This window comes from Prionailurus viverrinus, chromosome D4 (assembly GCF_022837055.1).
Source record: "Prionailurus viverrinus isolate Anna chromosome D4, UM_Priviv_1.0, whole genome shotgun sequence".
In the NCBI taxonomy this organism is placed as follows: domain Eukaryota; kingdom Metazoa; phylum Chordata; class Mammalia; order Carnivora; family Felidae; genus Prionailurus; species Prionailurus viverrinus.
Window position 1 is genome coordinate 68,702,662 of NC_062573.1, and position 12,826 is coordinate 68,715,487.

Genomic DNA, 12,826 nt, shown 5'->3' on the forward strand with positions numbered 1-12,826 from the left:
CTCTGGTGCATTACAGAGAAAGTGTGACAAACCCAGATCTACATGAATACTAGTTAAGAGGACAGCTTTGAGTGTCACAGAGTTCCAGCTCTGCCACTTGCATTGTAGGTTTGGACATGTGTATTCAACGACTCAATTTCTTTTTCATAGTAAATAATTGAATAGAACCATATATAAGTCACTTAGTGGGATACGGAAGACAGTGGATCCGAAGTGGACTCTGCACTGCCAGCAGAGAGCCCCAGTGTGGGGTTCAAACTCATAAACTGTGCGATGATGCCCTGAGCCAAAGTCGGGCACTTAACCAACTGAGCCACCCAGGCGCCCAGCCCCTCCACCCCCCGCCATTTTTAAAATTCTGTTATCGACATAGGATCTACAGGGGATATCAGTTCAACATTGTTTCTATGCTTCTAAAAGCTCCCTCAGAAAGGTGATTTCTTCAAAACACGAATAATTCAGTTTGGCTTTATAGCTTTCTGAGAAGATACAAGCACATCAAGGATGGAGTTTTACTCATGTTTTCATCCCACATGCATCGGGTACGGTGCTGGCTCACAGAGTGGGCAAGGTTGCGTCTTTGGTGAACTGAATTTCCCTTCTCAAATGTGTGTAAGATTCTAAAGGTTGGTGCATTGAAATAGAAACTTTGGGGGTGTTACCAGGTATTAGATACAGTCCTCTGTCTAGTTTGTTAGCAGTGTGTTCCTGTCCCCTATCCAAGTACTTTACTGTGCTTTATTGTGCCTTTAAAAACAAATACTTGGGGCGCCTGGGTGGCGCAGTCGGTTAAGCGTCCGACTTCAGCCAGGTCACGATCTCACGGTCCGTGAGTTCGAGCCCCACGTCGGGCTCTGGGCTGATGGCTCAGAGCCTGGAGCCTGTTTCCGATTCTGTGTCTCCCTCTCTCTCTGCCCCTCCCCCGTTCATGCTCTGTCTCTCTCTGTCCCCAAAATAAATAAATGTTGAAAAAAATTTTTAAAAAAAAAAAAAAAAAAAAAAAAAAAAAAAAAAAAAAAAACAAATACTTTGCTAGCCTTTAACAGTGTTTTCATTTTTACTCCTTTTCATTTGCCACTAGTTGGCACTGTTAAAATTTCATCAACCCTATCTATCCCTCACTGTTCCTGAGGAAACTATGGAAGGAAGGAAACTTGAGCTGCCTGGGTGGCTCAGGTCACGATCTCACCATTCGTGAGTTGGAGCCCCGCATCAGGTTTTGTGCCTGACGGCCTGCTTCAGATTCTGTGTCTCCGTCTGTCTGTCGCTCTCAAAAATAAACCAACATTTAAAAAAGAAGAAGAAAGGAAGGAAACTTAACACGTAGCTAACCTGGTCTCCAACAACAACAGACTAGTCTTTAACCACTAGATCTACCTGAATCAGATGGGCACGAAGCATCTGGTTACACTTTAACACACGTTTGCCTGACACCCCTAGAAGAGACTCTCAATTTTTCTCGTAATCCAATGAGAATCAGCAGGTAAGAAATGACACCCCACCCCATACATGGCCACCTGCAAACCTGATGTGCTTGCATACAGGACGGCAGGGGATAAACACAGCACAGCCTACCCCACAGAGCAAAGCCACCAACACTTAAGTGCTCAGCACAGCGCCCACAGCATGCCACATGTGGGTTTGATTTTTCTGCAGCACAAGACTTTTTTTCTGCAACAGCTGTTTGGGATAATTTTTTTTTTCCTCTTTGCCACATCATCCTCCTCTCTTTACCTATCTCCTCCATCCAGTAAATTTCCCTGGGTTCCCCCATCACTGTAAGCATTTGCCTTCCCATGTGCCTGCCTTGCGAAGGTTTTAAACCGTGAACACGGTTTTTACTGTTAACCTCCCCAACGTGCACGTAAGGCACACAGGCGACTTAGCCATGGAAAAAGAAAAGAAAAAAAAAAAAAGACACTTATTCACAAAGCAAACACAGCTGTCATTGCATACAAAGCCCTTGTAAGATGAGCTACAACTGAAAAAAATTCTAGGCCTACTCTGCAGTGCTGTTTTTATAACAAACATGTTTATAGTATTATGAACTTCACACTTCCACATTTCTGCACTTCCAAGGTCTTAATCATAATGAGTGCCATTTCTGTATTTCTCTTCAGAAAGAGAAATTACCGTTTCCACATGGACGTGAATTGCAGAATTGTTCAGAGAGACTCTGGTACTCTGTGCATGCTAGGATGTCTGTAAGGATTTCTTTGTAGTTTGTGTTTATTCAAATAATTTAATTTATGCTTAAAAACTTAACACACTGCAAGTGATCTTCACTGAACTTGAGTCTAGTTCTGAGGGCTTAAATAGCCCCTTTTTTCTCAAATAGGATAGATATACAAAACCAAAGGGAACTTCCTTCACAAACCAGAAAGCTGGGGTTCCTTTATATGGGAACCTTCTCCAACCCCAACAGTCTATTAGTCCTAGTTCTAAATATTTTCTATTACTGCTGTGGAATTAATAACTTAATAGTACATTGAGAAAAACAGGACATTATAATCCTAGTATTATTATAGCACTTTGATTATGATGCCGGCCTTCTTAATTGCTGACAAAAATTTCAATTCTGGTCACTGAAGTCAAAAATGCAAACATTACTTTTGTGGTCATGGTTCAAGTGGGAATAACCCATTTGTCTTCATGGCTCTTTCTCTCCTCCTTCTGGCAGGGTTAGATATAAACTCATAGGGGTAATCCCCAATTTGCAATCAGGCCATTTTGAAGAGTCTTTTTAAGTTGGCCATCTAAAATTCACGATGCATTTGGTTGGAAGCAGTAGTCAGGCCCTCAGTATAGTGTTCCAAGATTTCTTTATCCCAACCGGTAGATAACAAGAATCTTGACAGAAAAAATGGAGGCTGTGGATCTTGAGATGGTCCTGTCAGAAGGAAGTGGAGGAGGAGAAGGCTATGGCAGGACCTCCTTCTTTCTTAGGATGGAAAAGACGGGGGAAATGTACATATATGGGCCTCAAAGACTAAGATGGATACTCGGTACTCGAGAGTAACGTTAAGACACCACACCTAGTTAATAAATTTTAAATTAATACATTTGTCAGGATCTATTAAATAAGTTTTTAAAACCGCTTTATTGACCTATAATTCACATACCATGTAATTTACCCATTTAAAGCTACAATTCAGGGCTTTTTGAAGTACGTTTTACCATAACTTACACATTAAAATGTGTCATCTTCATCATCTTAAAGCATGTAGTTGAGTGACAATTACGTTCACAATGCTGTGCACCATCACTATTCCCAAAACTTTTTCCTCACCCCAAATTCTGTGACCATGAAACACTAACTCACTTCCCCCTCACCCCAGCCAACCTCTAATCTACTTTGTCTCTATAAATTTGCCTATTCTGGGTACCCCCTATAGGTGCAGTCATACAAGATGTGTTCTTTGGTCTGGCTTATTTTACTTAACATCATGTTTTCAAGGTTCATGGGTGTTGTGGCAGCCATCATAACTTGTCCATGGATGAGTAACATCCCCTTGTGTGTCTACCTCTGGTTTATCCATTCCTTTCTGTTCCTCAGTTGATGGACACTTGGGTCCTTTCCACCTTTTGGTTCTTATGAATAATACAACAGTGAAATTCATTGTTTAAGTAACTAGTAGAATCCCCCCCCCCTTTTTTTTTAAGTTTATTTAGAGAGCACAAGCAGGGGAGGGGCAGGGAAAGAGAAGCTGAGGCAGGCTGTATGCACTGTAGCACAGTGACACTATGGGCTCGATCTCCCAAACTGTAAGATCACGACCTAAGCCAAAATCAAGAGTCGGAGGCCCAACCGACTGAGCCACCCAGGCGCCCCAGAGTCCTTGCTTTGGATATATATACCTAGGAATACAATTGCCGGCCATTTGGTCATCTATGTTTAGCTTTGGGAGGAACTATCCACCTGTTTTCGACAGCAGCTACACCGTTGCACGTTCCCACCACCAATGCACAAGCGTTCAGATTTTTCAACATCCTTGCCCATACTGTATCCTTTTTTTCTTTTTATCATCGCCATTCTGGCAGATGTGAAATAATAGCTCACAGTGGTTTTGATTTGCATTTCCCTGATGATTAAGAATGTTGAGCCTCTCTGTGCTCATTGGCCAGCTATATATCTTTGGAGAAATGTCTATTCAGGCCCTTTTGCCCATTTTTTATTCAGATTGTCTTTTTGTTGCTGAGTTATAGGAGTTCTATTTTCTGGAAGTTAACCTCTTATGAGCTATGTGTTTGGCCAGTATTTTCACCCATTCTGTAGGTGGTCTCTTCCCTGTCTTGATGGTGTCCTTGGATGCCCAAAACTTTTAAATTTTGATGAGGTCCAATTTTTCTTTTGTTGCCTATGATGTTGGCACCCTATCTAAGAATGCATTGCAAAATTTTACTTTTTTTTTTTTTTTTAAGATTTTAATATTTGGGGCTCCTGAGTGGCTCAGTCGGTTGAGCAGACCGACTCTTGGTTTCTGCTCGGGTCATGATCTCACGGTTTCGTGGGTTCGAGCCCCGCATCAGGCTCTGTGCTGCCAGTGTGGAGCCTGCTTGGAATTCTCTCTCTCTCCTTCCCCCATTCTCACTGGGTCTGTCTCTCTCAAAATAAATGAATAAACTTAAAAAAATTAAAGACTTTAATGTTTATTTTTGAGAGAGAACGAGCAGGGAAGGGTCAGAGAGAGACACACAGAATATGAAGCAGGCCCCCGGTTCCAAGCTAACAGCACAGAGCCTGACGTGGGGCTCGAACTCACAAACCACGAGATCGTGACCTGAGCCAAAATCGAACACTTAACTGACTAAGCCACGCAGGCACCCCTCATTGCAAAATTTTAAGCTAAACTTTTACTATACCCTCGTAAATACATTGCAGTCCTGTTTTAAGGCATCTAGAAGAGTGTTCAGCCTGGAAGACACCCCAAATAAAGCTAAGGAAACATACACCAGTCTTTCTCTTATCACACATAGTGAATTGAATACTACGTAAATGGAGTGTGCCCAGAAACACCAGCAATCCAGAAGCTAGGTAGCAGAGCACAATCGAAGGTGGACCTGACATAAGATTTTTTTTTTTTTTCAAATTTATTTTGAGAGAGCGAGCGAGCTAGTGAGCATGAACAGGGATGGGGCAGAGAATCCCAAGTAGGCCCCCCACTGTCAGCTTGGAGCTCATGACCTGAAACCAAGAGTCCGCTGCTCAACCAACTGAGCCACCCAGGTGCCCCAGGAACTATTCTGAAACAGATTTCAGTCTGGAGAATGTAAAAAGATCCACAGCAGGGGCGAGGGGCCCCTGGGAGGCAGATTGACAGGAGAGCCTAAGGCAGCTCCATCCATATGCCTCTTTTCACCTAACCACACCTTGTGGGTGGGTGGGTGGGTGGGTGGACGGACAGGCAGACGAATGGATGGTCAGATAACATGCCAAAGAGGAACAGTTGCACATACTCGAGTTGGGGAAGATGGTTTTAACGGATCAAATCTGCAGCGCAAGCGTCCTCTCCATGGCATTGTTACCGACCCAGTGAACACTTACTGCTTATAGGCACCCACAGATCCACTGACAAATCGTCCCTTTCTTCCCTTGACCAACAGGACCCCAGAGAGATGCCCAGGCAGCTCGAGAATTCATCCTGAAGATGTTCGTGGACCTGAACCCTGACAGTGACAAAATTATCTACTCCCACTTCACATGCGCCACAGATACCGAGAACATCCGCTTTGTCTTTGCCGCCGTCAAGGACACCATCCTCCAGTTGAACCTGAAGGAGTACAATCTGGTCTAATTGTGCCTCCTCAGTACCGCCCGTCCCTTCCCCGGTGGGCTGTTGAAGCTGTACAAGAGGGGCTGGATTTCTGTGGAAAACCATTTGCATAATACTAATTTATTGCCGTCCCGGACTCTGTGTGAATGTGTCCACAGGGTTTGTAGTAAATATTATGATTTTATTTAAACTATTCAGAGGAAAAACAGGATGCTGAAGTACGGTCCCAGCACACTTCCTCGCTGTCTTTTTTTTAGGCAAAAACCTTGTGACTCAATGTATTTTCAATTCTCAGTCATGCACTCACCAAGATAAGAGTGGTTTCTTTCTCTTTTTCTTTTCTATTGAGGAAAACAAAGCTGATTGCCCTTTTCCTCACCCCCTGCCCTCATCCTGATTTTCCCTGGGTCACAACGGCCTTTATCCTAGTTCATTCGTGGTCAAGTTTTTCTCTCCAACGACAGGACAGCGCCATTTGATTTAAGCCATCGGCATCAGCTTAAGTTAAACGGTTTGTAGTGTTGCTGAAGGATTCTAAGTATTAATACTGTGGTTTTCAATGTATTGCTCTGGATACACATATAGAGTTGTTTTTATATCAGTACATGATCTTGCCTCACTTTGGGCTAGGAGGGTGGATGCCCGTCTTACAGTGAAGGGTCGTTTCTTTTGGATTCCTACCTTCAGCCATAGCTTGGTTGCTGAGAGAAATATGCACAGACAGTAAGGCAAGAACAGAGACCACAGTTGTGTGTTTTTTTTTAACGCCATGTGCCATGGTCCTTCCACCCTTACTTTTTTTTAACCTCTCTTTAAATTGCAGATGCCAAAAAAAAAAAAACAAAAAAAACCCATTTTTTATACATATGTATATGCCCAACAGACACTACATTGCCCCAATGGCTGCTATCCAGAACCTGTTTCTTAGGTTGTTCATTTTTCCCCACCTTGGTTCAAATTTTCGTCCTTTTTTCTTCCCCCCTTAGTGTTTGGGCCATAATTTATTATGGGTATGTGTTGCCAAAGCTGGCTTTTTTGTAAAAGTAAAGTAGTAAAAATTTCAGGAGGTAAAAGCCAATATCTCACAAATGGAAGAGAGTAAGAGTGTGAGGCCTAAATAATTGGCTGAGAATCCACCTGAAACACCAGTTGCCCAAGAATAGGTAACTGCCAATTTGACTGGCATGGTCCATTCTTTTCTCTGCCCTCGAGATCACATTTAGTGTGCGTTTCGTGTCGAGTGTCCAAATCAGCAATGTAAAATAGTGTCTTCTGTGATAGAACATGAAATCTGCTTCTGCCTCTTCCTTTAAAGCCGGTCTTACCCTTCGTGTTTTCTTTAAGGTCAAGTAGGTCTGCCAAGGACGTTATTCAAGTATTCGGACACCTTTAGTTTGCAAAATCCGATGTTACTGCTGGTTTACCAACTTTGTGAACTTTTTAAACCCGTGACCAATTAAGTTGAATTTGAGTTAGGTCCACAAGACTTCCTTAAGAGTTAACCCCTCGGTGTTTTATAGAACATGCATTTGTGTAACTAAACCTCTTAGGAGAGATCATTGGAGTTCTCAATGTGCAATTTTTCAACAAATGCAAAAAAAAGAAAAACCCAAAAAAACAAAACACCTGTATTGATGAGCTTCAGTCCAGCAGCTTGAGTTGACATACGATTTAAGGAAATAAAGATTATTTTAAACCTGCTGGGGAATAAGAATTAGGCCACAACACTGGTCTTATTTTAAGTATCGTACTCTCTGGCACAAGTCCAAACTTTCCTATCCGTCAACTCTTGGGGAAACAATGAAGGCAAGAGAAAATGAATGGCTTACTAGAGGAGAACCAGGGTTACTAAGCAGTAGTGGGATGTTCTCCTTCCTTTCCCAGCCACAAACACCACAAGTTACTTTTTCACTTTGCTTGGAAAGCAGCTCTAATTTAATTGAGAACCAGACTGCCTGTAGGTCTAGTGCAATTCTGAACGCTCTAGTCATTGTACATACACCTCTTGCTATTGCCGCATCCATACGGGCTTTGTAATCGTTCATTTTTTTTTTGGCAGATTGAATGTGCTGTATCGATATGTATCTATGTAAGTGTATGTCTTATAGCTAATTCACATTTTGAATAATGTTATTTTATTTACTTTTTTAAGAGAGGAGAATGTAAATTTGTCAGTTTATTTCTGACTAGGGATATTTTTTTTTCCATTTAGAAAAAAAAAAAAACCTTACTATCGTACAGAGCGGTACTAGCATCGTGCTGTATAAAATCATTTGCACATTCCTGAGTAGAGGTGTACTGATAAGACCCAAAGGTAATTTCATAGCAAAATACATAAAAATCAGTCGGAGCTTTTATACAAACATGGAAACCAACTTTGTAGAACTTTTGCCATTTGACCTAGGATTGGAATATGAGCTTTTATACGATTCATATTCTTATTTGGCAAATGCACAGTTTAGTATTACCTCTCTGATGGCCTTTATTAGAAAGGCAGTTTTAGAAGCTATTGTGATCCACTAAGGAAATGTTTTAACAGCTAGAGACCACTGCTTGCCTGAAAGGGCAATCTTAAATTTGGTGCAGCAAAAAAAAAACAAAAAAACAAAAAAACAAAAAAAAAACAAAAAAAACGAAAAAAAAAAGAAAAAAAAAAGGAAAAAGAAAAAAAGAAAAAAGTAAAAAAGAAAAGAAAGAAGAAAAAAGTCAACAATAACATTTGAAGGCCTACAGTGTGTATAGAGAAAACCTCATCACAAGATCCTAAGTGTTACAGTTTTAGGGAATCAAGATATTCTATTTAATAGAGCTATAGTAGATGTAGTCAATTAAACATGATCTCAAAGCTCGAAGAAGTTGAGCAAACAGGGAAAGATTGTTCTATTTGTCTTTATGAAATTGGAATGGAATTGCTATGCAGAATTGAGGTTGGTGGCTTCGCTGTTTGCCGGAGGGTGCATGACAAGATCCCTTTCTCTTGAGAAAGGAAGAAATTGATCACCCTCGCTGCAGTGATGCATGGAAACCTAATTGTATCCACACTAGTCAATCGAAGCTAAAGGATTTTTTTTTTCTGTTTCTTTGGGGTTTTATTGAAGGGGCTAGGGGTGGGAAGGGATTCTTTTCAGTTTTGTATAAAAAAAAAAAAGTTTACTCATGCTTTCTATTATATTGTGATTGCAAGCGTTAGAAGCGTGTGCCACTTGTCTCCTGCCATTGATGCTCCAGGTAATGGAGGCCTGTGGCCAGTTTTTGGTGACTTGGGCATGTCTTATTCAAAAACAAAAACACAAACCACAAAAACCTTTCTTCAGCATACCAAGGCAAGCAGCCATTTCATGACTCACCACATTGCAGTGTACCAGTTTACAGATAATTTTTCCCTTTTTTTGCGTGACATGGCAGTTCCAAACCCACAGAGAATTCCTCATTTGTAAATTGGAGGTTTGTACTATGCCTTACAGAGCTTAAATCCAGAAGTTTGTGCCTCATCTCTTGAAACAAAGGGAAATAACACACCCATTCAGAAGTCAATAAATCCCCTGGAAGGTTTTGTTTTTTTAAAAAAACATTTTCATACAAAGAGCTCTGTTGAATGTCATGAATAGACTTGGGGGAAAAAAAATCTTAGGAACCTGCATTTGTTGTTTACTAGCATATGACATCTACAAAAGGTATTCAAAGAACACCTGAAACTTGTATTTTTTTTTTTTTTGTGGATTAACTAGCAAGCCTATTACAAAAAGGTAATTCAGCTAAAGGACAATTTACTTTTTGTACTTTAGACTATCTTGATTGTCAAGGTGTATGAACTGTAATTTTAAAATTTATACTGCCACATGATTGTAAATGTTAGTTGTCTTAAGTTAGGAATTGGTAAGAAGCTATTTATGCTGGATTTGGGTCAAACGACTTATTTGCAAAAAAAATAATGGGAAGAAAGGGCTGTATAATGAGATACTGCAAGACTCAGATATTGGTTGGAAATAACCTTCAAATTACCCTCAATTTCCCTTTGTTTTCAGTTTTTCAAAAAAAATGAATGAAATGAAATATAGAAGAATGTTAACCCATATAAAAATAAAGTGTACCCAAGTATTGTAATGTATATTGCTCCTCTTCTTAAAATTAAATAAGGGTTTAAAACCACTTAATTGGTAATTGACAACATCTCAATTGATACAAACAAGGTGTGCTTGGTATTCATTACTATCTTCTCCCAAAGAGCTGTCTTTGGTTAGAAACACACAAAAATTAAAACTTACAATAGTGTCTGTTTATCTGTCTCCACATATTTCCAGCATATGTAGCGTTAATAGGTCTGTCCTGGTAACTACGTGTTTGGGGTTTCATTTTGGTTCCACCAAATTAGGACAAGAAATGGCTTAGTTGTACGTGATTAGTTAGAAATTCTTCGAGCCAGACACCTGCTGTTTAGTAAATACTTAGTACAGAGTCTAAACTTGTCATTTGTTTTTCCTCACAGAGTAACAACCCATTCATTGCTGTCTTCCCAACTTCCAGTGACCTTTCAATAATACTCTTGCCTCTAGAATCATCTGTTCAAAGTATGCATACACACCCAGCACATAGTAGGTGCTCAAACATTAATTTCCTTCTTACCTCCCTTATCACGTATCTTCCATTTCTCCATAGGATTCCAACCCAATAGTAAATGACATTTACACATTTCAAAACCACCTATTGGGCAAAATTGGATCTTACTTCGATAAAACAATTCTGACTTTCATATAAGCTTTGATAGGTAGGAAAAAAAAAAAACAGGGAAGAAAATATTCTTCACTAGAATATTGTCCAGTTTAGAAAGAGATGGAAATTGCTGTGTAACGTTCAGGTTACTTTGACTTAAACACATGTTTTTGGTAGATTTCTTTTCCTCAAAGTACTCTAAATACAACTTCTTGCTGGATTCCTCACCTGTCATCATGTTGGAAACCCTTACTAGACCTATGTATTTAGGGAGTTTTGTCAGAAAACATTTTTAACTTGCAGTATTTAAAAGAATCCTATTTACTGTTCTTAAAATGTCATTCAAATGCATGTATTGTCTATTGTTTGGGGATGGGAACTAGTTTTGCAAAAAACACCTAATGTTGTATAATAATGCCCCAATGATCTTGCTGGTTAAAAATACAGTATTTTTGGCCATAATTTTGTACTACAGTATTCATTCTTGAGTTTTGCTTCTCTTGAAGTTGCCTAAGCCTCTTCTAGAATGTTTTGTATTCTAGGGAGTTTTGGACTAAGTTTTTCCTTTCCTAAAACACTTTATACTACATATGCCTTGTCCAGGTTTAATAATTTCTATGCAAACACACAGAAAGTGTTTTCCCTTCTGTATATAGTCAGATTTTATTCTCCTTCAGTGGAAATAGTCCTACTGACAGCATTTTTCATTTTTTTTTTTAAACTTGACCTAATTTAGGTGGCAAAAACCTTGTAGATACACAATTTAATGGCTGCTCAGTCAAGACTTACAAAGAGCTGCCTGCGTTCAACCCGAGGCAGTCTTCGAATTAGGAAAGATGGACTGGCTGAAAGAGGCAAATGCTTGGTCAGAGCTTCCCTGTTTGAGCAGCCAGAGTGAACAGGTCCACTCCACATGGGAAAAAGGACCTGGTGTAGGTGTCCTTTAGGGCTGTGACTCTTAGAAAAAAAACCCTGAGGCTTTTTGGAGATCAGCTAAAGCCAAGTTTTTCTTTCTTTAACTTTGTGAAGTTAAAATGATGGTGAGGATAGCAAAGGGTTTTCTAGAAAATCGGTGCATATGCAGGGATGTAGAACCCTAACCAAATCAAAACTTGTTTCTGCTACTTACAACCAGGTCTTTCCCAACTAGCAGCCCAGCCTTTACGGAATTTTCTGGGCTTTTTTCGACATACTCGTCCTTTCAAATACTTTAGAAAGTATAACTTCCACTTAAAAGCCTTTGGGTGAGGCTCTCCTGTTCTTGCATGCTTTAGAGACCATTTCTGGTAGTCGGTGTCCGCTCCCTGGGTCTTTTTTTTTTTTTTTTTAATTTGGGCATCCTTTTTTTTTTTTTTAATTTAATCTTTGTTTTTGAGACAAGGAGAGACTGAGTATGAGTGGGAGAGGGGCAGAGAGGGAGACACAGAATCTGAAGCAACTCCAGGCTCAGGTGCCATCACAAAGCCGGATGCGGGATTTGACCCCACAAACTGCGAGATCATGACCTGAGCCGAAGTTGGATGCTTAACTGACTGAGCCACCCGGGCGCCCCTGGATCTTACTAGTAAAGGATGGTGTGACTGAGGACTCTCAGTGAGTACAGGCCTGGAGTGATCAGTCCCTACAACTCCCCCCCCACACACACACACCCGCCACCGCCCCTAGGAAGTGAGGTGTCAGGCAGCCTCCATCATCCCCCCCACTCTGTGGCCTCTGGGACCTATGTCCGTCTGCACCATCCTCTTGAAAACCCATAACCCACAGAAAAAATGAACTCTCTCAACCTTATTTGAGCCAACTATTTTAACTTGACCTTTGACTCTAGACGCAGCCTACTTAGAGGTTTTCGGTCCTAGCCTTCTAGAAACGATAGCAAAGTTGTTGGTCTGAAAGGGTCTCTGTCTTGTTCCTCATCTCCCCTGCCATTTTACTCTTCAATTCGTATAGATTACTGCCTCTTAAGAAACCAATTAAACCACAGCAAAAAAGTGGAGCGTGGAAACTAATGCTACACAACAGCCCTGGTTCATTTGACCATAAACGAGAGCAATTTCTGATGGTAAATGAGTCAGGATCTTGCTTTCTTTTGGTGTCTAATTTTGGGTTCTTACCACGTTCCTAAGTTATGCTGTATTTAAGCCCTTACTGAAATGTGGATCGCGGTCAGAAAGAAGGCTACTGTTAAGGGTAGGTTTCTGGCTGTTAAGTTATCTAGGCATTACCACTCCTCCTTTGTTTCACTGTCAAGGCTAAATTAAAAATGGACGAGGAACTCCATGCAGTCTACTTAAGGGAGCACCTTAAATCCCTGTAAAACAAGGCCTTGGGTTATAAAATGTAGG

The 12,826-nt window shown here is 40.6% G+C and overlaps 1 protein-coding gene across 2 annotated transcripts in view; it reads left to right on the plus strand.

The window, feature by feature from the left end:
• GNAQ (G protein subunit alpha q) overlaps positions 1-10,946 on the plus strand; it is a 317,775-nt gene extending 306,829 nt beyond the window's left edge. Inside the window, exons 7-8 of one of the 2 annotated variants that reach the window (XR_007146310.1) lie at positions 5,605-6,408; positions 8,508-10,946. Coding sequence is in view for 1 of the 2 variants with exons in the window: in XM_047830059.1 (XP_047686015.1) it covers positions 5,605-5,795 (191 nt within the window). In the remaining variant the exon portion in view is untranslated. Of the gene's footprint in view, positions 1-5,604 lie in introns of both variants that reach the window. The other variant, XM_047830059.1, reaches the window with a different exon arrangement.
• The last annotated feature ends 1,880 nt before the right edge of the window (positions 10,947-12,826 follow it).